Genomic DNA, 27,452 nt, shown 5'->3' with positions numbered 1-27,452 from the left:
CTTGCCCTTGCTAGTGCCTGGACCACAGGTGAGCCGTTATTGGTTGCCGTTAAGGACCGTTATCATTCCCGGGTGAGTAGTAAGGACTGAGCCCTGTGGGTGCTACCCACCGGGAACCTGAATGCGTCAGGCCTTCTTGGAGAGCCTTTGCTTTAAGAAGCCAGGTTGGCTCCTGGCTGCCTTTCTTCACTCTTGATTTTGGGCGTCCCCTGGTCGTTGGTAGTTCAAGACCCCTTGAGAAGTGGTGGATTGTGGTATGCGGAACACTGATCCTGAGTCAGGAAACCTGACTGCTCCGTCAAGCTTTGCCGCCTCTTGGCCTCCAGGTACTGGTCTCCACGAAGCTTACACTGTAGCCCTTTCATTCTCCACCTCTACTCTCTAATGAGCCCTTACATGCCAGAGTCTGTATTTAAGGCTTTTCGTACATCACATGTAATCCTGTCATCAAGCCTAGAATGTGCATTGTACTATTATCTCCCTTTGGCACAGAGGAAGAAATGTAGCCCAGATTGGTTGGTAAATGGTAAACAATCCCATAGCAAATAAGTGGCAAAATCAGTATACAAATTTGGATCTGTCTGCCCTTAGGCCCTCTGAATTCTTTACCACTGCAAAAGTCCCATTGTCTGATACAGTTATTAGAAAGTAGTTGTAACATTTGGGGGCGCCTGGGTGGCTCAGTCGGTTGAGCGACTGTGAGTTCGAGCCCCGTGTCCGGCTCTGTGCTGACAGCTCGAGCTCAGAGCCTGGAGCCTGCTTCCGATTCTGTGTCTCCCTCTCTCGCCCCTCCCCCGCTCATGCTCTCTCTCTGTCTCAGAAATAAATAAACATAAAAAAAAAAAAAAAGAAAGAAAGTAGTTGTAACATCTTAATCTATTTTTAGCATTGACTGAACTGAATGCTTCAATCCCTTGGGTCTCACCCCTGTGACTGAGTAATTGCACCTGAACCTTGAGGCCAGGGCCCAAAGATATGATTCCCATTTCTAGAGATCACCCGTGCAGGTTGGATTGTGGGTTGTAGGGGAAGGACATGTTCTTATCATCAGAGGGTTCCATGACCAAAAAAAAAAAAAAAAAAAAAATGATCTTTGCCTTTGGGAAACTCTTCAACATGGAAAGAGGGATGAAGTGGGAAGAAACACTTCCCATCTCACTCAGGGAAACCAGACAAAAGAGAGATAAATATTGTCAGTTCTTCATTTTTCTCAGTGGCAAGAGCAGAAGTGAATATGATCCAAAACAACAGATAATCTCCTCATTTATATCTGACTTTAGAAGGGAAAGACACCTGCTCAGACTGAGAGTTGTCACCCACACTCATCTCTCCAGGACTAAGACTGCTGTCAATATGATGTCTTGTACGCAGCTGCAGGCCAGAGGAGGAGGTCAAAGATTGTAATAACGAAGCCTTACATGTGTTAGATGGACTTAACGTCTAAGTGTTTCATCTATTTTAACTCATGTGATCTTGTAAAGGAGGTAGGGAAGGGGACTTTAAGAAAATTGGGCTTGCCAAAAAAATATATATGTGTGTGTGTGTGCGTGTGTGTGTGTGTGTATGTATATCACATCACAGTGAGACCTAGTGGCAGAAACAGAACCCAAATCTAGTATTCTAATTCCCAATCCTGTATTTTCTTTTCTCACAGATATGCAGAGGTTGAACGAAAGCTAATAAAACATGACCAAGGAAGAGTGATTATAGGGTCCACTGTGGACCCTGCCATTCTTATAGTTCAAAGCTTAAGAAAGACACTGCCTTATATTTTACTGCAAACTGAGCAGATTTTGTTCGGTGGAGAGCTTTCCTGGGAGGTAGACAGGCAATGGGATTGTCCACGCTCAGAATGCAAATACCAGTCCAAAGTTCTGGAATCCAGCACCTCTGAGAATTTCAGAATTTGAGAGCACCTGAAATGCATTTATTTCCTCTCTCTCAGGATCTTTAGTTAGAGTCCTCACTTAGATTTTGTAGGGTCCATTATTTCTCCATAATAAAATTTAAATGTTACGTTTTTGAAAAGAAATTGAGGGGCGCCTGGGTGGCTCAGTTGGTCAAGCGTCTGACTTCAGCTCAGGTCATGATCTTGTGATTCGTGAGTTCCAGCCCCGCGTCGGGCTCCATGCTAACAGCTCAGAGCCTGGAGCCTGCTTCGGATTCTGTGTCTCCGTTGCTCTCTGCCCCTACCCCGCTCGCCCGCACACTCTCTCTCACTCTCTCTCAAAAATAAACATTAAAAATTTTTTTTAATAAAAAAAAGAAATTGAGTACATGTGATACTTTTTAAAAATGACCACTTAAAACTGAATATTGCCACGTGTGATTTTTTTAGTCACATTGGAATAGAATGATCACTAAGAGCAGTGCAGGGTGGAGTGTCCTAAATTGGGTCTGTGGGTCATTTCTTGGGATTCCAAGAGCTCTCCTATTTGCTCCTATTTTGAGCCTTCCACTTTCAGACAACTCTCATGGTGGAAACTTGGCCAAGTTCTGCCTTATGAAATTATGTGGAAGCATGCAATCCTGTGTCCCTCTAGATAATTTTGTTACGTGTTCTTCAATTAATGCCTGGTTCCCTAAAATTCTTTATTCCAAGGTAAACATTCCCAGCTTCCTGAGTGCCTCGTCAGATTAAAATAGCAGGCTTCTCCCATCTAGCTGTGCTGGCTCTTCCTATCCTCCCCATTTGGGCAGAAGCATTATACAAAGGCAGTGGGGTGCAGCAGGGCCCAAAGGGTGGCTGAAGAATGTGCCTATGAAACACCACAAATTCTGGAATTTACTCCTACTGTGGATACCCCCGTTATCCCTTCACAGTTATTACTGGAGACCATAGAATATAGTGATTAAGAGAACAGGCTTCAGACTCCCTGGGCTCTAAATCCTGGCGCTGCTTCTGCCTAATGAGTGACTTTAGGTAAGTCACTTACAACCTCCCTGAGTCTCAGTGTCCTTACCTATAAAATGAGACAATGCTGAGAAAACACTAAAGGGTCTAAGACAGTCAATACCTAATAAATGATTTCCCTTCCCGGGAAGTCAGCATGTCCTGTGATAACCAATTTTCTCATGATGTCCGTCACAGATCGAGGCCCTTGCTGTGCTCCCAGCCTACCAGAGATCCGTTTCTTCTAATGGGCCTAGGAGAGCCTGAGCCAGGTTGTGGTTCATTTATTCAACACCTCAGAGCGCTCACCACCTGTGAGTTCCATGGCAGGAACTAGAGAGTCAGGCATAGAACAACACAGTCCCTCTCCTGGGTTCACTCTACAAGTTGGCAGCTATTACAGACTGACAGTTATGGCTCAGTGTAAGACAGTGGGAACACCAGATGTAGCAGGAGCCTGGAGGGACCCTTAAACTGGGGAAAGGGGTTCTGGACCCAAAAGACCACTGAGCTGAGTTTTCAAAGGAGACACAGATAAACGGGAAGGGCAGGGGCAGAGGGAGTCCAGCTGCCTGAGACCGGGGTGCTTCTGAGGCACTGCAGCAAGAATGCTATGAGCATTTTGGAGGTTGAGACTGGAGAGGCAGTCAGGAGGTGGAAACAGGAAGGGACATGGATGCCATACTGAGGGGGTTGGGCTTTATCCTGAAGACTTTAGGAAGCTGCTGAAAGATTTTTTTTAATGTTTATTCTTTTTCGAGAGAAGGGGGAGGGGCAGAGAGAGAGGGGACAGAGGCTCCGAAGCAGCCTCTGTACTGACACTACTGAGCCCAATGCAGGGCTCAAACTCAGGAACCGTGAGATCGTGACCTGAGCTAAAGTCAGATGCTCAACTGACTGAGCCACCCAGGCGCCCCACCACTAAAAGATTTTTAGCTGGGGAGACAGAGAGGATCGAACTTTTATTGGAGAAAGATCATACTAGGCAGCAGCCTGGCTGTCCTAGGGAAGGGAGTGCTTCTCCTCTGAAGAACAGAGCTGGTGGGCTCAGTCACGAATAAGGGACAGGGAGATGGTCTTTGGTAGCTTCCCGGCTCCTCTGGAGCTCACTTTTAGGAAGGGTACCCTTCCTTCCTATGACAGCCCCTGACACATGGGCCTGGAACACAGTGGATCCAGCCTTCCGTGGCTTAAATCTGTGGGACTTAAGAGTAGCAGTCATTCCCTGCCCAGAAGACACTTACAGTGAGATTGGGAAAAGCAGGTGCAATTTGAAAACAAAATAACAAGGCCTGACTGGGTATGATTAAATGAGTTGGATAGATAAGTTAACTGAAGTTTGGGGTGGGGCAGGGGTGCAGGTCTCTGGAGTAGCATTGCTAGAAAAGGCTTCCTGGAGAAGGCAGACTTTGAGCTTGGCCTTGGAGGCAACTTGAGTGCTGGATCCTCCATTATAATTTCTGGGGGCTGTGTGGATCCACCCTTGAGCTGGAATCACAGCTGCAGTTTTACTTCTGTTTGTGTGGTTGCACAGTTTGCAACCATTTCCCTGTGGTTCCCCCTGGAACAGGACACTGTTCCACGAAGGGAGAGAATGCATTGGATTTTCCTCACCTCTATATCCCTTGGGCCAGCATGGAGTAGGCCCTCAATTAATATTTGTTGCATTACTTAATGTATGAGTGGTGAGAAGGAAGGGATAAGAGCTTCAGGTGTGGAAACATTACAAGTAAAGGGCAGAGAACAGGAACACACAGTATGGTGACCTATTGTGTTTGGATGGTGCTTTATTGCTCACAGAATGTACTAGCACACTATTTCCTTTGATCCCTATCATCAACGGTCTTGTTTGATGCTGTGCAATGAGTAGGGCAGTTGTTATTCCAGTTTTACAATGAGAGAACAAGAAGTTCAAGGATTTGTCCAAAGTTTCACTGCTACTTAGTAGGAATTCAGACTTGCATCTGGTGTTTTAACATGAAGTCTGGTGCAATAACTAAATCACTTTCCTCCTGGATTTTTCTCAATGGAGAACATACAGTAGGACATATGTCGAGAGGGGGTCCCCAGGGGCCAGGTCACAGAAGGCCTTAAGTTTCAGGCTAAGAAGTTTGGACTTTTATCTTGCAGCTGGTGACAACCTATGAGAGTTTTTTTTTTAAGCTGTTTAATAAAGAATAAATATTAATGGTATTTGTAAGGTATGGTATAAATTTAATTGCATATTAATATTTATTTAAAATAAACATACAGAAAGTAGTTTAATTTCAAGAACCAAGAGTCAAAGACCCAGGAGTCAAAGGAGTCATCTCTCTTGGACTCAGAGGGTTGTTCATCAAACAACTTGAAGTGGTACTATATTCCATGCATCATGCTTAATGCCAAGGACACAGAGGTGACGGAGATACAGGTCATTGTCAGGATGAAGTGAGACCGTGTAAGCAGCTAGAGCCACTTTATTATTGCCATCCTGAATAAAGGAGGATATGTGCTTGAGCTGAAAAAAAATCGTTGATGGCATCACCTCCCAACAGCCAAGGTAGAGCTTCAGTTTCAAGATTGTGCCCGAGTTGAAGCCCCTGCAGCATCCTTCAACTTTTCCTGGGGGCTCATCTCTGCAGAGATGAAGAGCAGAGATGAAGCTACCATTGGCCCATTGAACCACAAGGATGCCTACTTAAAAGACAAGCCCCTGGCCTGTATGCCAATAGATCACAATACTGTAAGGCAGTATCTGGGAAAAGCAGGATCATCTATAAGGGGTTCCTAGCAACATGCTCCAGGAAGAACTTGATAATTTGAAAGAGTGAAGGCATAGTCCTATCCCTATCATTGCCATGGCAGCCATAATTAATGATGGGAGTCTGTGTAGTCCTCGGATGTGTCGGGAGTAGGGGAAAAGTTGAGAACCACAAAGCCAGGGTATCTGTAAATTGTTTGGTTCAGGAAGGGAACAGGGCCATTAGATCTGGCCCTATGGAATAGGAATTAGAATTGTTCTGCCTGACCCCATGGACTAGAACAAGGGGAGATATTGTATTACCTAAGGAAAAAGTTTCAGTGTCAGGACTGGACTTCAAAGACATCATGAAGTTACCTTGAAAGACAGTTCCCTGACACTGGACATGGCTAAGTATAGACCCCAGAGATGATGTGGAGGAGATTTCAAACACTGGATTGGTGTTTGAACCAAATGGGCCCTTTGATCATGAGATACAATCCTATTTATTAGGTGATGGTGACATTAGGGAGAAGGGTGTCAGAGACTGGAGTAGTCATAGAAAAATGTTGAATTACTTCATTCTTCAATGTGTCAGATTCCTACTGTGCTGGGCACGGTTCTAGGCGCTTGGGGATATTTATTGGTGGTGGAAATAGACAAGATTCCTACTTTAAAGGAAGCAGAGAGTAGAGGTACAGTTTAGAGAGAGGGAAAGGAAGCAGGGTAATTAAGGACCCACCGATATGTGAGGCACCATTAGATGTTTTTATGTATTTCCAAATGCTTTCAACAAGTATAGCAGCGATCATTATACTTTAGTCGAGTAAGTGACTTGCTAGGCTTGTTTGTACAGAATGAGCTCTGCAACCAACTGACACTGTAAGAAAGCAAATGGATTAACCTATAAAAATCAGTTTCCTCTTGTGTGAAATGGGGATGATGACAGTACCCACCTCAAGGATTGTGAAAATTCAACGCGCTAAGGCCTCTAGAGGGCTCTTAAGGAGGCTGAAGTTTGGAGGTGCTCAGTTAACTGCCGCAGCCATTGCCAGAGGTTGCGCAGCTAGTGACTGCCAAGGCCTGACTTTGGAACTAGTACTTTCGGGGTTATTTTCCTCGGCTTGGGAGGACTCTGGCTCCAACAGAACAGTAACCCTAAGGTTCCCACCCGGCCCAGCACTCCCGGACTGTGCGACTTCCCCGCCTACCCCTCTCCAGACCCGCCCACCCCCTTCCGCCGGCCGGACGTCCGGTCCACGTGCGCGCCCTCCCGAGGCCCCGCCTGCCCGCCGGGAGCCACCCAGTAAGCCCCTCTGAGATTGGGCGAGCGACGGCGGCCCAGGCCGGGTCAGAGGCCTCGGGTACGTAGCGCGCCGCGCGGGGTGGGGTGGAAACGGCCGTGCCCCGGGGAGTGGGTGGGCGGGACGGTGGCGCCCCGGGGCTGGTTTGTTCTTTCCGGCTCAGAGAGCTGAGTCCACCCCCCGAGACTTGTCCCGGCGCCGGGCCTGGCTCTGGGCGCTCAGAAGCACCGCCCCAGGCCCCCCGGGCGTGCTGCGCGAAGGGGCAGACAGTACGCGCCTTCCCCCCCCCCCCCCCAAGCCTTGGCAACAGTTTGTTGAGCACGTACTGTGTAGCAGCCCCTGGATCAAGCACTTCTGCATCCATGACTCGTTGCCTTGGCAACAACCGTACTAAACAGGGTGCTGTTTACATCTGTGGCGATGAAGAAAGGTTTACAACTAAAATTGTGGCAGAGGTTGTGGTTTCAAACGCAGGTTCAGTCCAAAGTCGCTACACTTCAGAACTTGTGGTCAGGCCTGTTTGATTTTTGAATCCAGCCTCTGCCCCTTCCAGTTATGTGAACTCGAGTAGCGTTCCGACTGCCAGTTTGCTCATCTGGGAGCGGGCGGAATGAAAGTGCTTTGCTGGGTAGCTGCTGTTTTGCTGAGTGATCACTTCCACTTTCCTTTTCTGCGGGAGGCTGGACTGGGTATAAAGTTTTGGGAAGATTCCCCTCACCCGCACACCAGGCCTGGGTGGCATGGTGGATTCCCACTCATTCACTTGTAAAGAGGGTGGCCTGGCTTCCTGTTTTTCTTTCTACGCCTAGTTCCCAGTGGAGACCTTTGTCATTGAGTTAGCTTATGAAGTTTTCTTCCTCTCTTAGTTATGGGAAAATTATCACCCGAATGAATCTTGACATTAAATCCTAATTTTAAAGATGAGGAAAAATAGAAGCCTTGGATACGGGTTTTCAGCGTCTTGTTTCCTTCTTTCCTCCCTCCCTTCTCTTTCTTTCTTTCTTTCTTTCTTTCCTTCCTTCCTTCCTTCCTTCCTTCCTTCCTTCCTTCCTTCCTTCCTTTGTTGAGGGGTGGTGATGGCTGATTTTACCTAAATAAATCAGATGGATTTGGCTGGGTGCAGACCTAGGTCTTGGGAAAGGCAAAATGTTAGAACTCTGGCTGATGAATACAAAGTAGACTGGCTGGTTGGGGTGGTTTTCTTTGAGCAGGGCCCTAAGTTCCCACCGGATTCTCTTATGTCTTGTGCAAGGTCTGAACCTGTCCTCCTGGGTAATATGTTTAAAGGGTTCAGATCCTTTCTTGGTGCCTTGCCTTAGGAGAAAAGATTAAGGTTGATAACTGAAGGCAGGCAAGCAGTGAACTTTTGGTTTGTTTTGGAAACTACCCACTGGCACATTTTCAGATAACTAAAATTTTTCTCTGAAAGTTTCAGTAGTTGCAAAGGATATGATTTCTGGTTAATTGTAAATATTGACACTTTAAAAATAAAACTGTTACACCAGGCATTTAAACCTGTGCAGTGGAATCTCAATACCATAGTGATTTGATTTCCCATATCCTCTGGGGAAAAAAAAATATATACAAACCAGTTTTTAATTAACCTTTGAAATTTTACATTGTTATTTTTCTTCCTTGAACTTATATTTCCACCTAATTTCCTCCACAGAATTTTTTTCTCGTATGATAGATTTTGAAAGCCTTTGGTTTGTCGTCCTACATCTCTGCAACAAACAACAAAAAATATTAAAATTAAAACAGTTTTGAAAATTGTCTTGTGGTCATAATATTAAACAATTTCTTTTGACTTGAGTTTTTATAGTTATAAAATACACAGTCGATCAAAACTGGTTTTGATCAATTGTCAAAAACCTAAGTTTTATTTGAAATGCTTCTCTTAATAAGCTGAGTAGAACTTTGTAAAGTTCATGTGTGCATCCATGTATATTTGCTAGAATGAGCAGAGATTTTATTCATGGCCGTAAGCACTGAAGAAGTCTGTTCATGTAAATAAATATGCAGGACTTGAAGGCATTTTGTTGTGGTAATATTACTTAATTCTTTGAACACCCTCTGAGTTATAGGCCAAAATATCACAGTGAGCTGTCATTGAAATCAGTTATTAATGACCTGCCGGCAGACAGTTCTTTTAGGTCCTCCTTTAACTCTATTGACGGCAAAGATTTGGAAACCACCTGACTCAGCAGGAAGATTTATGTTGTGACTATGGGCAGGCACATATCCGCGTGAATACTGATGTTTCAAAGTGCTCCTGGATGGTGCCAGGGTAATTTTGCACTAGGGATAGTGCACCTTTGCAAGATTTGGCATGGGTGACTAGTTGTGCCTTTCTTTGAAACCTAGGAGATGGGGGAGGGTGAAAGGGGGACCTGGGAAGGGAGAGGATGAAGACATTCCAGAGCTGGTCTGCTTCCAGAGGAAGAGGCAGGGGGCATTGAGGTGGAAATTTATTCCTCCTAAACTGTGCCTTTGTGCCCCTTGGAAGAGCTTCATGCATGCCTCAGGGGTTCTCATTCCCCAGTGTGAAGATCGCCTAGAACTCTGATGGGCAAATTTCTAACTTCTTTTTAACTTCCATTTCTTCCCCTTTAGAATGGGAAAGAACCAAAGAACCTACTGGTTGTTGTGTTGAACAGACAAGATGAGGGATGTCCCTGGCACGTAGATGGTGCTCAAATGGTGGGCAGCTACTCTTATACTCTACTTCCTGCCTGCTGGAAACCTCGCCTTCCTATGTACTCTCTGCCTCAGTTTCCTCATCTGTGAGCCCAAGAAGTTGTTAGCCCAGAAACGTAGGGGTGGGAAGTGATGTGGAAAAGATTTTGTGATTCCCATAGTGGGCTTTCTGAAACAGGTATGCTCTTACTTTAAAATAGTTAATGTTGAGTTCCTGCTCACCTATGAGCTGGACATTTTCCTGCTGTGCTTTATGTGTTCATTCAACAGATACTTTTTGAGGGTCTTCTACTTGTCAGGCCCTGTTTTCAGCACCTTGGATACAGTAGTGCCCAGATTCTGGGTAGAGGCAGATTACAAGAAATGAACATGAAGATACATAACATGTTGGGTGGTGCTAAGTTGATAGCTGCTGTGAAGAAAAGTGGAATGGTGAGGAGACTAGAGAGTGAAATGAGGGTGCTATTCAGGACAGTCTCTGATAGGGTGAGGAGGGAAGTAAGCCATGCAGCCCTCTGGGGGAAGAGCTTTCCATCTGGAGGGAACAATATGTCCAAGGGCCCAAGGTGGGAGTGTGCTCGACATAGTCAAGGAACAGCAAGGTGGCCAGTGTGTCTGGAGGGCTGAGATCAGGAGGGGAGTGGTAGGACGTGTCGGGAGAGATGCCCATGGCCATCCGGAAGCCCCTGTAGAACCCTATGAAGACTTGGCTGGTGCTCTAAGTGAGAGAGGAACCATTGGAGGGTTTTGAGCAGAGGGGTGAAATTATTGGACTTGGATTAAAAACATTTTTTTGATGTTTATTTATTTTTGAGAGAGAGAGAGCGTGAGCAGGGGAAGGGCAGAGAGAGAAGGAGACACAGAATCTGAAGCAGGCTCCAGGCTCTGAGCTGTCAGCACAGACCCGACGAGGGGCTGGAACTCACAAACTACAAGATCATGACTTGAGCCAAAGTCGGACGCTTAACCGACTGAGCCACCCAGCGTCCCCGGACTTGCATTGTTAAAGATTCACACTAGATACTATATTGTGAATAGACAAAAGTTGAGGAGCAAAGGTGACAATAAGAGAATTTCTTTGAGACTACTGCAGTAATCCAGGAGCACAAGGCCAGTGGATGGACCCTGTGGTGTCTAGCTGGGTTGTGCAGGTGCAGGGTGGGCACGGCCAGCAGGGGGCGCTAGTGAGCGGGATGAAGATTGTGAGCGAGGAGCCAGGAGGACACGAAAATTTTTGGCCTGAGCAACCAAAAGGGTGCAGGTGGAGTCGATTGCAATGACTGATGTGTCACACACGCTGGGGAAGATGAGGTGACTGTGACATACGTTACATCATTTAATCCTGATAAAACCCATGAGTAGTCATTATTAATCACGTTTTATATGCAAGGAAGTAAGCCCACAATGCTGAAGTTGCCCGAGGCCACACAGCTAGTTAAGGGACAGGGCTGAGACCCCAGCTGAGGCCCCCATGACTCTGAAGCCCGTGAGAGTTGGTCTTCCCTGTGATCCTTTTTCTGCATAAGCACCAGCATAGTGGTCCAGTGCAAACAGTCTCCCTGCCCACACATAAAAGCTCCCTGGACTGATGGTTTGTGCTTGGAGAGTGCTCGAGAAGAGTGACCTGTTCCCTCCCCTTCCCTTGGTGTTGGCAGAGGAGAAGGTTGAGGAGGACTTACCGCCAATACCTTCTCTTGTGGCTCCCTCCAGGTAATTGGCAGCTTGGAGGAGGTAGTGACTTAATAGGCCTAGCAGACGAGAACTTGGACTCAGGTTTAAACAGCAGCCTCTCACCAATAATGAAAGATTAGGAGTGGGGAAACCATAGATAAAAATAGCACTTACTAGTTAACTGGAAAACAATATATTTTTGCAACCTCTGGTTCCATGAGAAAATAATTGGGTCCCAAGGCGGGGAATGACTCGTTTTCATGAATGATTATATTGATCATTGAAGCAAAATGGATACATCCCTTTTGGAAAGCGATTCGAAGAAGTGTCTGGCAGGTCAGGCATGCCCAGTGTTAAATCCTGGGAGGCTGCAGGAGGAGGAGGAAAGGAAGCTGCAAGCTAATGAGGGAGCCAGGTCCTGGCCCCAGCACCAGCAGGTTGGGGCTGTTGATTGGGACACACAAAGACACAGAACTTGCTTCCAACTTAAGTCCTGAGCTCTCCCAAGGGAGGAAAAAAAGAGTGTCCATTCAAGTATCAGTTTCTTATTCTGTTTAACCCATTGGGTGTTTTGTTTATTTCCTTTTTTTTACCCCCCAGGAGGGATTTACTAGCCTCAAGCAGCATATTCTGATGGAAAAGGGAGCAGGCTGGGAGATTGATTCTAGCCTCCCCCTTGCCACTGACAGGAGAATGCAACCCCAAGTATTTTTTCCATGGAATCATCCAGCCATTCATTCTACAAAGACTTTTCATACACTTTCTCATAACTAATAGGGAGCATGGGTGAGTGCTGGCACCGTTGTAAGCACTTTACATGTATGACCTCTTCTACTCTTCACAGGTACTCAGGGTGGGTGCCATTAGCTCCATTTTACAGGTGAAGAAACTGAGTCAAAGAATGCTCGAGTAACTTGAGCAGTATTACTCACCTGGTACATGATGGATAGACAGCAGACACTATGCTAGATGCCGGGGACAGAGGGGTACAAACGACATGGTGGGTGGCCTCGTGGAGCTTATTTTATCTAACACGTTGAAAACGGTCATACAAACACGATGGGTACAGGGAAGGAAAAGAATGGCGCAGAGAGAGGTCGGGGGCCTGATCTGAGTCGGCAGGTGGACAAGGCTGCTCTGAGTGGAACTGTGGTGTGCCCTCTCACTGCTTTCAGGTCCTCGCTTTGACCTCCGTGGTCCTGACTGAAGACAGCGACCCCCATCGCTCTGGATATGCTCCCCGCTAACCTCACCACACACATTGTGAGCGGATTATTTACACCCGCTCCTCCCGCGGTAGCGTGGAGGCTTTGCTTGGAGGGGGCAGGCACTCTACTCTTGCTTTGAGTGGTGCCCGGGGCACTACTGGTGGTGGCAGGGGCAACAGTGTTGCACATGGAGGCTGTGAGGTGGGAAAGAGACTGTGCATTCGGGGGCAGAAGGCGGGCGTGCAACAAGTTCCTTGATGGGGGGCAGAGAGGTCAAAGGGGGGCGGGCTAGGAGGCGAGGGAAGAAGGCAGTGAAGGGGTTTTGCTTGTTTGTTTTTAAGTTTATTTATTTCGAGAGAGCTAGCGAGCACGAGTTGGGGAGGGGCAGAGAGAGGGAGGGAGAGAAAATCCTAAGCAGGCTCGGCACTGTCAGCACGGAGCCCAGTGTGGCGCTTCATCCCACAACCGTGAGATCATGACCTGAGCCAAAATCAAGAGTTGGACGCTTAACCAGCTGAGCCACTCAAGCGTCCCAAAAGCAGTGAAGGTTTTAAGTGACGTGATCAGAAGTCCACTTTAAGCCATGACCCTGGCTGTCTTGGGAGAAGCTAGGCAGGGGACTGGAGAGTCAAGTCAAGAGGCCACTGCAGAGGTCTGGGCACAGGGTGATGGGACTTAGGTTCATAGGGTGGGGCCAGTGGAGTCAGAAGTAGGACTGGCAACCCAGGGCCATGGGGTTTTTTGTCTAGAGGCCCATGGAGAAGCCAGCAGCCCACTCTCATTTTTCCCTAAGAAACACTGCCAGAGAAGATTCCAAGAGAGACTTTTTTTTTTTTAAAGATTTTATTTTTAACTATTCTTTATACCCAATGTAGGGCTCGAACCCACAACCCCGAGACCAAGAGTCACATGCTCCACTGACTGATCCAGCCAGGCGCCCCAAGACTATTCCTCCTTCAATGTTTTTTTCTTCATCTTCTCTAGGCTGTTGGGGCCCAAGAGGTAAAAAATGAAAGGCAGGTTTGGGGAACCTCAATGAAAGGGACCCCTCCCCCATTTACAGAGCACAATAGAATTTGATCCTCACTTCACAGGCTGCAGACCCAGCCTCTGTGACTCAAGTCCCTACCCTTTCCTTTATACCCTGCCGTCTTTCCCCTGACAGGGAGAATGAGGGAGAAGAAAGGATTTGGTTGTGGCTCCCCTGGGGTTGGAGTCCTGCCTTGCTCATGAATTCAGGACTGGGATTACTTCCCAGAATCCAGCTTCCATGTCTCTTGTACTGGGCATTAGCTTTTCTCTGTTACCATGGGACTTGGGGTCGTCCTTCCTCTTCCAGCCAAGCCAGCTCTGGGAACAGCTTTTGGTATTGAGGAGGAGGATTCCCGGGCCACCAGCGGTCTTGTCAATCACTGGTCACCCAGGGCGAGCATCTATGGACTGCTCTGGGAAGTGCTGAACCACAGAAGGGAGGAAGAGAGCCCCAGTGTGCCTCACAGCCTCCCCTGGGGCTGATGCCCTGTTAGCATCGGCCCCTTACTTACAGGTTTGGAGACAGGATAGGGCAGGGGCAGACATTTGGGGGATGAGCTATTTGTTATTTATGGAGCACTTAACCACCCTGGGCCAGGCTGATTAGAAGGCTTATTGCAGTCACACAGCTTTATGGCAGAGTGCCGAGGGGCTGGGACCCAGGCTTCTCGATTTCCAGTCTACAACCTTCCATTTTAGCAGCGGTTCTGGTGCCCAGCTGGCTGGGACGCTAGGGTAGAGCCTGGGTTTCTGTCCCTTTTCTGAAGTTTCACAGGGGATTCAGATCAGGACCAGGTTTAGGAGTTGCTGTGAGGTTCTCACTGCCTGCGTGTAAAATGGCAGTGGAATGAGGGGAAATAAGTGGATTCTGGAGAAGGACTTTTGAGCCAGAGCAGGGAGAGGGTCAGGAACACGGGTTAAAGAGGTGGTCACTTGTCGCTGGGTGCCTGGGGAGGAGCTACCAGACAGGTCTGGGTGGGACTCAGAGGCAGTCGAAACCTCAGCCTTCTTTTCCTCCTGGCTAAGCCTGGAGGGGTGCTCACTGCCACACTCAGACGCGTGCGCACGCACATGCACGCACCCAGGCCCAGGGGGCGTACCACACGACGACTCTGGCTCACCTGCTGGTGCTGTGTTCTCCTTGGCTGGTTTCATTTGTTACTGTCTCCCCCTCCAGTTTTCCTGAGAGGCAAGACCTAAGTTTTCCTTTGGTCACCTGAGAGTCCCCGGCGCGGAGCTGCAAAGCGCAGAGGTGCTCAGTCAGCGCTTGGTGAAGGAATGAGTTATGGAGGAGCTTACTGGACGGGAACAGCTGGTATTTGTCCGGCCCCTTTCAGCCAGGGGCCCACGGCCTCCCAGGGCATGTGCTCCTTCATCCCCTTGGCCTTCCTGACAGAGGCCAAGCAGCTGTTGGTCTGTTTCCACAGATGGTCATCCGAGGCACAGAGAAAGGAAGAGATTCATTAGGTTGCCCCAGGAGTCTGGGACAGAGCTGAGCCTGGAATTTCCATCTGTGCTCTGGTTGCTGTCCATAAGACCTCACGCCTATCCTGCAGAGGGAGAGCACCAATACGATCATCTAGAAATCATCTTGCTTTGGTTCTGAACCGATCCGCTTAGAGCCAGATTCACTGTCCTTCTTTTGTCTAAGTCTAAAGATAAATTAAACTTTCATTCCCTGAGTACGTTAAGGTAGGAATCTAGACTCAGAGGTGGGAGGCCTGAATTCTATTCAGGGCTCCATTAATAGCTGTGGCCCTGGGTAAGTCCCTTCCCCTCTCTGGTCCTTAATGAAGAGTTAGAGTCGATCCCAAGCCTGTGACACAGAACTGCCAAGGCAGCTCCATTGCTAGAGATTCTTTTTTTTTTTTTTTTTAAGTTTATTTATCTATTTTGAGAGAGAGAGAGAGCCTGCATGCACAAGTGGAGGAGGGGCAGAGAGGGAGGGAGAGAGAGAATCCTAAGCAGGCTCCTTGCTGTCAGCCTGGAGCCCGATGTGGGGCTCGAACGCAACGAACCGTGAGACCGTGACCGGGGCCAAAACCAAGAGTCAGACATTCAACCACTGAGCCACCCGGGCGCCCCTCGATCGCTAGAGATTATGATTCGGTGTGTCTCGGGAGGGGTCCTGGTCCCGTGAAAGGGCAGGAGTTGGGGTCCCATGCTCCTTGGGGCCCCTTCAGCCACGTCTGGCAAAGTTGGATGACCAGGTGACAGAGGCTTGCTTGCAGCAATGAGGGGCCAGAGGCCAGTGGGTTTTTGGCCTTTACGCTGTCCCTCAGCCACCACCTGTCCTCAGGTCCCATTCCCGTGCTTTCAGACCGGCCTTCTGCAGAGGAGAAGCAAGCTCGCGGCTTTAGGGACAACAGCACAGAGCTGGGATTACAATGCTGTTGCTGGGTTTTCCATTTCGCAGCTTCAGCTGAGTGAACAAAAAAAAATTTTTTTTGACAACTGAACCCTGTCCTTAAGTCTTCTTTGTGTAAGCTGGAGGGAGACCACCTGGGGGCGACGCCAGTCCCAGATTGAGGAGCGCTGCTTCGTAAACCGTTTAATAATTGAGTTAGATCTCTCCATTTGGATGACGACTCTAGTGGGTATTTTCCTCTCTCCGCCCCTGGCTGCCCTGGGAGGACGAGCCTGGGCAGATTTAAACTTCTGGGCTGGTCCCCCCACCACCCACATCCAAGCAGCTGCCTCCCCCTGTCACTTGGTGTGTCCTCAGGGGAGGCAAACTCATTTCGGTATAAGCTCAAGCAAAGTGTAATTAGGACAGTAAATCTGCCGTTTTATATTAAAAAAAAAAAAAAAAACCAGCAAAACCCATGACAGATTTCAAGGTCCTAGAGAAGTGATTTGATGCTCAGGGAAGGGTGGGAGAGACCTGGCCTTCACTTTAATTTCTTCTAACCTGGGAGCAGACTCCAAGACACGGTAACCCCATTTACTCCCCAAAATGCAACATGACTTGAAAACAGTCTTTTGTGGGGCGCCTGGGTGGCGCAGTCGGTTAAGCGTCCGACTTCAGCCAGGTCACGATCTCGCGGTCCGTGAGTTCGGGCCCCGCGTCAGGCTCTGGGCTGATGGCTCGGAGCCTGGAGCCTGTTTCCGATTCTGTGTCTCCCTCTCTCTCTGCCCCTCCCCCGTTCATGCTCTGTCTCTCTCTGTCCCAAAAATAAATAAAAAACGTTGAAAAAAAAATTTAAAAAAGAAAACAGTCTTTTGTGAGCGGTGCCAGGGTGGAACAGCCGGTTGAGTATTCGACTTTGACTCAGGTCATGATCTCGCGGTTTGGTTGAGCCCTTGCATTGGGCTGTCTGTTGTCAGCACAGGGCCCGCCTCGGATCTTCTGTCTCCCTCTCTCTGTCCCTCCCCAGCTCGTGCTCCTCGCTCTCTGTCTCTCTCTCAATCTCAAAAATAAATAAACATTTACCAAAAAAAAGTCTCTTGGGAGATAGTCTGAGGTTGCAAGAATGGGGACGTAACTTCACGAACGTCTTTTAGTCTCTGTGCCTCGCGGTGTGACTTCAGCGCCTGCCTCCCGTCCTCACTTCCTTTACGGGACACTTACTGCGTGAAGGGCTTTGTAGGCATTTTCTCAGTCTGCAAAGAGCCTTATGAGATAGGTTCCATCACCCCCATGTTACGGACGAGAAAACTGAGGTTCCGAGAGACAGGCGACCTGTCCAGGGTTGCACAGCATTGTAAGTGGAGGAACTGGGCCTCACCTCCTCTATGCTGCTGCTGCTCAGTCTGAGAGAGCCGCAGATTCCAACGCCACGTTCTCTCCCGCAGCCTGTCATCCTTCCCTCACATTCCTCCTGGGCAAGATCCATACTCCTCTAAACCTCAGGCCTAATCACCACCAGCCACTGCTTCCGCTGAGCTCTCCCGTCTGGGCCACTTGTTGGTTGAAGCGGGAGGATTCTTCTGTCTAAACTAGCCACCTAGACCGTCTTAGTGTTGGTGCTGGGGGGTGGGGGGGGGGGGGGGGGGGGAGGACATTCTTCCCTGTGAGCCTCAGTGTCCCAGACTATAAAGTGGCCAGAGACAGGGGAGCTCTGTGGGCATCTGGAAAGTGCCTTGGGTTCACCACGGAGGGACAGGTGTGCCCTTCTTAGGGGAAGTTCGCCTATAGCGGGTACCGCCGCCTCCAGAAAGCACTCTGCGTCGCAGCACCTGACCTTGTTCTGCCTACTCGGCATTTTGATTGCTAAATTTATACCGTGTTGGTTTGCCTTGTTTATGAGTGTTTTCTAAAGACTACTGGAGGCCTGTCCTGAGAGAATTTTCCATCTTCGGACGGATCCAGAGTTCCCCAAGCTCAGAACTCCACACTCTGCGTGGGCAGGCTGCGTCTCCCTTCCCTTCCTGTGCCTCCCTCTCCCCGGGTCATTCGGGCATGACACTTATCAGGCCTGGTGTCGTCCACAGGCAGGGCAGGTCGTTCTGGTGTTCCTGGGGCGGGCCATCCCAGGCAGCCAAGCGTGCCCTACTCCGGTAATTCCCCGCCTCCCGGCTCTGCATTCTCGCTGGCCTCCTCTTTCCTGGGAAGATGTTCCTGGTGGGCCTGACAGGGGGCATCGCCTCAGGCAAGAGCTCGGTGATCCAGGTGTTCCAGCAGCTGGGTTGTGCGGTGGTTGATGTTGACGTCATCGCCCGGCACGGTGAGTTGGAAGGTGGTGGGTGGGATGTGCACAGCAACTCCCCTGCGCCCCTTTCTGCCATCTTGTCTCATCTTTGTTTCACCTTTTTATTTATTTATTTTAAAAAAAGGTTTTTTTAATGTTTGTTTATTTTTGAGAGAGACAGAGCATGAGTGGGGGAGGGGCAGAGAGAGACAGGGGCACAGAATCCGAAGCAGGCTCCAGGCCTGCTGTCAGTACAGAGCCCGACACAGGGCTCGAACTCACCAACTGTGAGATCATGACCTGAGCTGAAGTTGGGACGTTGAGCCGACTGAGCCACCCAGGCACCGCTGTCTCACCTTTTTATAAGCCCTTTCAAGGCCTCGGAGGAGGGGGCAGCCTTCTCCTTCAGGCCTGGTCTGATTTCCTGCTCCCTGCCCCTCACTTCCCCTCTCCCCGCTCCATTTCCTCTCCCCCCTCCTTCACCTCACCTTGTGACCAACGTGAGGGGTTCTGCGCACTCTGCTCTCTTCCTTAACTGCTTTCCCTCCTCTCGTTTTCTGTCCAACTGAAAGAGGCACCCCTGGGTTCCCCCATCATTTTGCCCCTAGTCATTCGGGGGCCTCTGGCTAGCCTGGAGGCTCTGGAGAGTGACCCAGCCCCCTCCTCACGCCACAGTTGTCCAGCCAGGATACCCCGCCCACCGGCGCATCGTGGAGGCCTTCGGCACCGAGGTCTTGCTGGAGAATGGTAACATCGATCGCAAGGTCCTAGGGGACCTGATCTTCAACCAGCCCGACCGGCGGCATCTACTCAACACCATCACCCACCCTGAGATCCGCAAGGAAATGATGAAGGAGACCTTCAAGTACTTCCTCCGAGGTAAGAGCCAGGGCCTGGGACAGGTGCGGCAGAGCCCTCTCCTTCCAGGGCCAGGGCCCTCCTCCGCTGCAGAAAGTCTGGCCAGGGACAGAGGCGCTGGCTGTCCTGGCTGCCAAGTTCACACTGTTCCTTTGCACCCTCCACGCAGAGCCCTGTGCCAACCCCCGAGGAAAGGTGCACATGTCCCTCAGCATTTAAAGAGGTTGACAATTGAATGAGAAGAGACACTTGAGGCTTTTGAGCCGCGATCCCCAGGAAGTAAGTTGATTTTTCTGGCAGGGATGGGAGTAATACCAGCTGACGAATAATGGAGTCTGGAGACTGGAGTTTAAGTCCTGGTCTCACAGCGTCTAACTGTGTGACTTTGTTGAGTGAGCCAGCCCATCCTCTCCACAGTGAGGCTAATAATGCCAACCTTGAGAAACTGTTAGGGGAACCGAGTCCACATGAGTGACTGTCGATCACCACACAGTATAAACCACGGTCAAAGTCAGATTTGGTGCTGGTCGAGCTGCCTGGGAAAGCTTACAGACTGGACACTGGGGAGGGTCCCAGATGGCCAGGGCGGGTGCAGGGTGGGGGGGGTTCTAAGCAGAGGATAATCCTTTGGGGCTAGGGCTCAGTGGAGAGAGTTAGCCTGACATGTGCCAGGACTGAAAGAAAGGAGAGTGAAAAGCCAGAGTCTGTGCTCAGTTGGCCAGAAACTTCTAGTAGAGGCTGTCAGCCTTTCCCATGCTATAGCCACGGTGCCAGCCCTGTTCTATAGGACAGTGTTGGGCAGGGGTGACCTGATATCATGCAGGATGGGGTCAGTCACCAGCAGTGGAGGAGCAGAGAGCAGTGGCATGAGATCGGGCGGGAAAGTTGGCCGAGGGGCCCTGTAGATCTGCCCACCAGCCTTTGGCAGATGTGTCTGCCTGCCCGGGCATCAGAATGGAAGGCCTGGCTGTTTGTCTCCCCATCATCAATCATGATGCAGAGATTTCCCTTCTTAGAGGGCATGGGGCAGCCTTCTAGGTTTTCTCCTGGCTTTTGCACTATGATCTTGGCCAAACGCCTTATTTTATTCTCTCAGGCATCAAGTTCTTATGTAGGGTTGGGAGAGGTTCCACATTCCTCTGGCCCGTACCTCCCTTCAGAAGGAAAGAGATGACAGGCATCCATGACGTTGACCTCCCCCGCCCCCATCCCTCTTCCCCTGCTCGGGCCAGGGCAGGGATAGGCTCCAGACATTCTCCCTGCTGGACCGGCTTGCTCTGCATCTCGCCCCTTGCCGCAGGCCCCCCTCCCTCTCTCTTCCCTCAAGGAGCGTCTCTGGACTCTTTCTGCCTTTGTCCTGCCTCTTGTGTCTGCGCCAGGACCCCTCCTGTCCCCCACCCAGGAGCGAAGCCTTCTGCCTTTCAGTCCTGCCCTTTCGCATTCGCTCCCTGGCCAGTTGCAAGTACATCTGCAGGGCTTTGAGGCCACAGCGGCTCTCCCCTTCTGAAATTAAGCATCGGATAATGTCACCCGCTCCAAAGTTCCCCTGCTGTGTCATCCACCCAGCCTCCCCTCTCCCCAACCACCACCACTTAAATAAAAGCTAGAAAGCTCTTTTCAGCTCGATAAGGTGAAAAATGGGGACGACAGCTGTGGCTTCCACAGTCCCAGTTTTTCCCTGATGAGTATAACAAATACAACTGTCAAAGTTGGTATAATCAAACGTCAGATAAGATCACCAGCTGTTGGGGAGGTCTCTGTGTAGGCAGACGGATGTCTTAATAGAGTCAGGATAGTTTGCAGAGCTTATCAAGCAGGAGGGATGTGACAGCTGAATAGCCCTTTGCCGGTGAACCAAAGAGCTGGCCACGAGCTGAGCTCCCGAGAGGGGCCCGAGGAGAAAGGACAGTGGGGGGGAGAGAGGAGGTGAGGCGGAGCAGGAAAGGGAGATAAGAGGCCCAGAGAGGGTCTGGTCTTGGCTCCTGTTCTGAGCTGGGAGGGGAACGGGGGCATTGAACGGCCCCCCTTCTTCCAGGGAATGGTGGTAATAATAACCATCATTTACGGAGCACTTGGGGAACGTCTGGGTGAGGAGGCGCCAAGTGGCTTACATGCCTTCGCTCGCTTGGTCCTTACCACCTTCCTGTGAGGGACGTGGCCTTCACTCACAGATGAGGTTTGTGAAGGGGCCCAAAGTCACATGGGAAAGTGGGGGGCTGCAAACCCAGGCGTGTCATCGGAGCCCACTCTCCTAACCCCCTCGTTCAGCTGAAGGTTTTTCTTGGGCTTCCTGAGCAGCAGATCGTGGGGAGCAGGAAAGCCAGCAGCTTGGGTCCTCACCCCTGTTCCCTGCGTCACCCAGAGTGCCGGTTTCCCCACGACCCCCCCGAAACCGGTGTGATGTGTGTCTGGCTCTGGTTGGAAGTGTTTGTGGCGGGAGGCCATCCCAGCCAGGCGGGTGTCTGTGGGCAGAGGCAGCGCCCATCCCTTTCTCTCACTGCTCCCAGTCCCCCGCCAGCGTTTTGCACATACACAGGGGACGCTGGCCCGAAGGGAACTGGGAGTGTGCAGCTCATGGTGTTTGTGTGGGCAGCCTGGGCACCCGCCCTCTCACTGTGGGTCTTGACTGGCCTTGGCTCGTACTGGGAGGGCCAGCCAGTGCCCTTTCCCTCACTGGAGCAAGTTATATTTTATTAGTCATAACCACCCACCACCTCCAGACCAGCCTCGGCCATCCCTGGCTGGAGGCCGCCTCTTGTGCCAAGAAGCAGCCTCTTTCCTTTTGGGGCTACTACTGCTGCCCGCAGATGAGCCTTTTATGAAGAGTTGGTGGAGAGAGCCATACAGGACTCTTCTTTAACAGAGAGCCGCACTTTGGTTTGTTTGTTTTTTTGGGGTTTTTTTGGTTTTTTTTTTTTAGCAAAGATGGGTGACATAGGGCAGAAAGGGCCAGGTTCCTCCTGGAAACTCCCCAGTCTCCTCCAACTCTGGCTGTGTCATTTCCTTGCTCACAAATAACAACTCTTTAGGTTCAAGGTCAAGGCGAACTCAACCCTCTGTGCCTCCCCTGACCACCTCACCAGCTTCGTCGCCCATCGTGCGAGGCCTCTACGGCCAGAGAAGCAGAACCTCGCTGCTCCGCGCGCTTTGCTGGTTCCCCCCATTCCTGGAACCCTCACCTCAGGAAACTCATGTTCAAGTACCAGAAGTCCCACCTGGTTTTCAGGACCAGTATAAACGCCATCCCTCCTGCAAGGTCTTCTCTGCTCATCTGGTCAGGATTGGCCCTGTAGCATTCTGTTACGGATGGCATCAGAACCGGCCAGCATTCAGGTTATGCCTATCCTTGCAAGGTCTCCCCTTTGCTAGAGAGCTCTCAATGGTAGGGGCCAATGGCTTCACCTCTACTCCCTAGCCTAACACAGTGTTTGTTTGCAAAATTAAACTGTGGGTTTCCTGGCTTCTCCCCAGGATATCGCTATGTGATTCTGGATATCCCCCTGCTGTTTGAGACCAAGAAGCTGCTCAAGTACATGAAGCACACAGTGGTCGTGTACTGGTGAGTGTGTGTCAGGGCCAGGCCTGACCAAGGCTGGAAAGGTGGGCCCCCGGAGTACAGCGTGTACCTGAGAAATGGCCCACATCGCTTTGCCCTTACTCCACTGGGCGACCGGGAGGCACTGGGGGTTTGGGCGATTGTGTCCAGAGACTGTAGGTACCACTTCTGCGCCTGACCCAGATATGCCCCAGGTAGGCGTGGGAAGTGAAGGCCCCCAGGTTTCCCTAGTTGCTTGGGAAGGGCTCCCCCTGCTGGCCATTGGGGGCACTTCGGCCCCGATGCCCTGAGCTACCGTGTTGTTAGTCACTGGATCCCTTTTCCCTCCTCTAGCATTTCTCAATTTTCAGACAGCTCCCACATTTATTACTTCACTCAATTTACCTTTCAGCATGAGGTGTCCAGAGCAGGAGTTGATGCTTCTGAGTTATAGGAGAGAAAACCTGAGGGGGAAGCTACTTGAGGGGGTGTCCAGGGTCACCCATTGGCAGCGCCTGTGAATGGACGGTTGCCGGGAGGGATCTGTCAGAGTCCAACTAAGGAAGGAGCTTTGTTCTCAGAATCCCTCAGGACACGAAGCAAACCAGAATCTAGGTTTGGCAAACAGAGCCAGATCAGACTGTCAGAGAAAATGAGTCACAGTCCCAGTGGGGTGAGAGTAGATGAGGCTGCAGGGTGTCTCTGCCTCCCAGAAGCTTCCTGGATGCCACCCACAAGTACAACAGACACAGAGGTGGGCACTTGGCTCTGTGGGTATTTTGGGCACAGGGTGGCTCTCCAGAGACTGGTGCGTGGGAGGCTCCTAGCACACGGGAGGTGGGGCCCGGAGTGCTCATGCCCTAAGCATAACCCTGCCCTCCCCCGCAGCTGCCCACCGAGGCTGCCACTTAAAGCCCAGTCTGACTCTGCTGAGCCCAGTGTAGGGACTCAGGCTTCCTCATAGCTCCCCCGCTGGCCCACATCTCCCCTGTAAACCTGCAGCTTCTCTGGGTTCTTTAGGCCCTGTTTGTGAAAGACCGTCAACTGAGGCCAAGTACGCTCTATGAAGACTTTGCCTTGGGGTCTTAATACAATTGGAACTTTGCGCCAAGGGATCAGAAAAGGGTGGGGGAATCTTCCAGTGGAGGTGAGAACACTGGTCGTATCTGCAGTCACGAGAAGACCCACGCCTGCCCTGTCACCTTTCTCTCGCCGCACTTTCCTTCCAGCTTTGTCTGTTCACTAAGAGCAGAGAGAGCTGTGGTAGCCTGTTTTTTGTTGTTGTTGTTGTTGTTGTTTATTTATGTTGAAAGAGAGAGCAAGTGGGGTAGAGGCAGAGGGAGAGACAGGAGAGAATCCCAAGCGAGCTCTGCACTGCCAGCACAGAGCCCCATGTGGGGCTCAAACTCATGAACTGTGAGATCATGACCTGAGCTGAAATCAAGAGTCAGATGCTTAACTGACAGAGCCAACCGGGCGCCCCTAGATTCAGCCTGTTCTACAGATCCTTCAGGGCCGCTCATCAGCCAGAGGAACCTTTGCTGGAATCCCGAGTGCTGTTTGAGAGAGGCTGGAGACATGTGAATGAGTGATTATTCACTTTTCATAAAAGAGATTTACACTTTACAAAACTAAAGATCCCCTCATGGATTCGTTGAACTATCCGACTATCCCTGGTGCCTTTGAAATAATATGGGGCATTTACCAAAGTGTGATTATACTGAAACATGATTATTCACATTTTTGAGGAATTTGCCAACTAAGGAGTAAGTGTTTGGGTAAAAATCTTATTACCATAAATAGCGTCATTCCTTAAACTAACCATATGGGGCTGTGTCTGAGCCCCAGGAAGGGCTGTCTGGGAGCCCTGCCTTCCCATTCCAGGAAGCCCTCTGCTCTAGGCCCACACCTTCTAAGGATGTGCCCTCACAGGTGGCCCCGAGCCCCCTCCATGCTTTCACCCAGATTTCCGCAGCCCCAGATTTGCAGTGTCCCTAAGATCCAGTCCTTGTTCTTAACCACACAGGGGTCGGCCCCACGACCCTGAGAGGATGCTGTTCCCATAACAAAGGAAATGATGAGAAGTCCTATTTATTTTTAAGGCCAGTATAGATGCCATCTTTCTACAAGGTCTTCTCTCATTGGCCAGCCAGAAACGACGTTCTGGAGCCTTCTGTTCTGAGTGGCATTGGAATTAACTGGTGTTCAGGTTGTGTCTGTCCACGGAAGACACATCCCAGGAGGGCCTCTGGTCTAGGCCACACCTAAGTGGAGACCAAACCGTAGTGACCAAATCCTCTCATCTTACGACTGGGAGAACCCAGGCCTAGTGGCAAAGCGGAGAGACCCCAGATGGCAGAGAACAGCTGCAGCAGCCCACCCCCTCTTGTTCTCACCGAGGGGCTCGGGCAGCCATAGAGCTAGAGAGGGGTTCGAGATGACCCCACGGGATAGCCTGGTGGTTCCTGTGTAGCCAAAGGCAAGATGGGAGTTTCCCGAGGAAGGACCTAGGTGGTAATATCAGAGGGGGCGAAAGACATACTCTTTGAATTTCCTTTGGTTGGTTTGTTTGAGATTTTATTTGATTTTAAGTAATCTATACACCCATTGCGGGGCACGAACTTACAACCTCAAGATCAAGAGTTGCATGCTGTACTGACTGAGCCAGCCAGGCGGCCCTTTTTTTCTTTCTTTCTTTCTTTTTTTTTTTTTCATTTTATTTTCTTTGAATTTTTTTTTGGAGCTAGGCGACTGGGTGGTGGTTGGCTTAATCTGCGGTGCCTAGCGCTGTCCCAAGGACCAGATCCAGCTCTCAAGTCCTTGCTCTAAGGGGAAGCACCTTGGGGCTTGCCTGTCCCACTCTGTCACTGGCATCGAGCACAGCAGCCACCACCTCGGCTCTAAATGTGAAGGGGTGAGGGTGGTGAAGCAAGGAGAGGGGTCTTTGCGGTGGCTCGGGAAGCTATTTGGGATGCGGCAGGCCCAAGCCCCAGGGGAACTATAGGAAGCGGTCGGCTGGCGGGCACAGGCCTTTCAGTAAAGGTCACCCGTCCAGGGATCCAGGATGTAGCTGATGCCAGATGACCAGATCTTCCCGTCTTACAACTGGGAAATCTCAGGCCTAGTGGCAAGGCAGCAGGACCCCAGATGGCAGAGAACAGCTGCTGCAGCCCTTCCCCCTGCTGTTTACGCCAAGGGGCTCAGGTAGCCCGCCATGCTGCCGGGGTCCTCAGAGAGTGAGGTGAGGCGGGGGTAGCCCCCCTCCCTGACTGTGGGCCCGAAAGAGGGTTGAGGGAAGGGGCTGCCCGCCCCTGTCACTCGCCAGCGGGAGGGACGCTGGGGCCTACAATGCCTGAGCAGCCCTCCTGCCTTGTTCTTAGTGACCGGGACACACAGCTGGCGCGGCTGATGCGGCGGAACCACCTGAACCGCGAGGACGCGGAGGCCCGGATCAAGGCCCAGCTGCCCCTGAAAGACAAGGCCCGCATGGCCCACCACGTCCTAGACAACTCGGGGGAGTGGAGCGTCACCAAACGCCAGGTGATCCTCCTGCATGCTGAGCTGGAGCGCTCCCTGGAGTACCTGCCACTGAGGCTGGGGGTCCTGACAGGTCTAGCCGGCATTGCGGGCCTCCTCTACCTGCTCGCCCGCTACCTCCTGCCCTCCCCCTAGCTGGGCACTCCCAGCGCAGGAGGCCCCAGGCCTTGATCTCCTCAGAGGCTGAAGCAGGTAACAACTGCATCCTGTTTCCTCCCTAGCCCCTCAGCACACACGCCCTCTGAATCTGGGCTGAGCCCTGCACTGGGCCGACCCTTCTTTGGAGTGCATCCTGTCTGAGGCAGAGAAACAACCCTCTGTCAGTAGATACTCCTCCTCACCTTCCCTCGGGCCCCTCCCTCTGGAACCACGAATGGTATCCGTGATGGGGCGTGAAAGCGATGGTGGGAAACTGTGTCAATTTCTTGGGGATGCGGGTGAGAAGCACTCTCTGTGTGGCCATCGGCAGTGTTTAAGCTGGGAGGTTCCCTGGGGCCTGAACCCTCTCCAAGCACATGCCCCATCATGACCGAAACCTGCCACGTGGAGCAGGGAAATAATTTTGGACCAACGGCTGCCACCTTCGGACAGGATTCTCTAGGTTGAAGCCCCGGGCCGGGATGCAGTGAGAACTCCCTCGTAGGTAATGCTGTAGCTGGGCCCCTCGGGGGATGACCCACTGCCCCACCTTGGCGTTTCTCCCGCATTCCCCACACCTGCTCACCACCTGCCACCAGTCTGCCTCCCACTCCGTGTCCTCTTTGCCCTGAACTCTTGGTAGCCCACACGCAGCAGGCCGTTTCTTGCCCCTGTGCCTTCTCTGTGCTGTTCCCTTACCTAGAATACCTTTTGTTTCTCTGCAGTGGGTTAACTCCCAGCTCAAGCACCATCTGAAGCCCCAGGCTGGGTCAGGTGCTCTGGGATAGCCTCCTTCTCTCCCCTCCTCCGTGTTTTACTTTAATCCACAGAACTGTAATCCGCCAAAAGCTGGGTGGTCTCTCCTACTAGACTGTAAGCCCCTAGAGGGTAGGGACTGTTCATCTCTGTGTTTCTGGCGCAGAACCTGACTTGCCGTGGGTGCTTAATAAAGTGTTGATCTGAAATGCCCTGCGCTACTGTTTTTCCTCTAGCACCGTGGACTGACAGGTTCCCGATGTGGCTGTGACCAAGGGGTTACGCTTGGTCTCCTCCCACACTGAGGCCTGGGTCCCTCACCTCTCCACCTCTCCGGTAGCCCTCTGACTTCTCGTGGGGCCCCGGGAGGATTCCCTCTAGGCCCAGGCGTGCCCTGTGGGAGGTGGGTGGAGGTGCTGGGGCCGGCCTCCCACTCGCTCGCTTCATCTTCCTTCCCTGACCAATTAGACCAG

General features: G+C 51.0%; 1 protein-coding gene and 1 long non-coding RNA gene across 3 annotated transcripts; one reads left to right on the top strand and one right to left on the bottom strand.

Moving 5' to 3' along the window:
- Positions 1-18: 18 nt before the first annotated feature.
- DCAKD (dephospho-CoA kinase domain containing) lies at positions 19-27,188 on the top strand. Of its 2 annotated transcripts, none has more exons than XM_049636290.1 (5): positions 19-72; positions 17,959-18,191; positions 18,831-19,034; positions 22,485-22,572; positions 25,929-27,188. In XM_049636290.1, the coding sequence occupies exons 2-5, from the start codon at positions 18,080-18,082 to the stop codon at positions 26,218-26,220; spliced, it is 696 nt and encodes a 231-aa protein (XP_049492247.1). In that variant the 5' UTR covers positions 19-72; positions 17,959-18,079; the 3' UTR covers positions 26,221-27,188. The 2 variants fall into 2 exon arrangements, with proteins under 2 accessions (XP_049492247.1, XP_049492246.1); XM_049636289.1 differs by lacking the exon at positions 19-72 and adding an exon at positions 6,880-6,976.
- On the bottom strand, positions 5,090-6,840 carry LOC125926651 (uncharacterized). Its single transcript, XR_007459125.1, has 3 exons — positions 6,569-6,840; positions 6,355-6,492; positions 5,090-5,508 (listed from the first exon to the last, which is right to left on the bottom strand). It is a non-coding gene; the product is annotated as an uncharacterized LOC125926651 (long non-coding RNA).
- Positions 27,189-27,452: the final 264 nt, after the last annotated feature.

The sequence above is a fragment of the Panthera uncia genome, chromosome E1, assembly GCF_023721935.1.
Source record: "Panthera uncia isolate 11264 chromosome E1, Puncia_PCG_1.0, whole genome shotgun sequence".
Classification (NCBI taxonomy): domain Eukaryota; kingdom Metazoa; phylum Chordata; class Mammalia; order Carnivora; family Felidae; genus Panthera; species Panthera uncia.
Note: the sequence above shows the minus strand (reverse complement) of the source record. Positions and strands in the feature narration are given on the sequence as shown.

Excerpts from the sequence above, each read along its gene's own strand:
- DCAKD (XM_049636290.1), top strand. The coding sequence starts at position 18,080 with ATGTTCCTGGTGGGCCTGACAGGGGGCATCGCCTCAGGCAAGAGCTCG. Across the intron at positions 18,192-18,830 it reads TGACGTCATCGCCCGGCACG|TTGTCCAGCCAGGATACCCC; the intron begins GTGAGTTGGAAG and ends CTCACGCCACAG. Across the intron at positions 19,035-22,484 it reads CTTCAAGTACTTCCTCCGAG|GATATCGCTATGTGATTCTG; the intron begins GTAAGAGCCAGG and ends GCTTCTCCCCAG.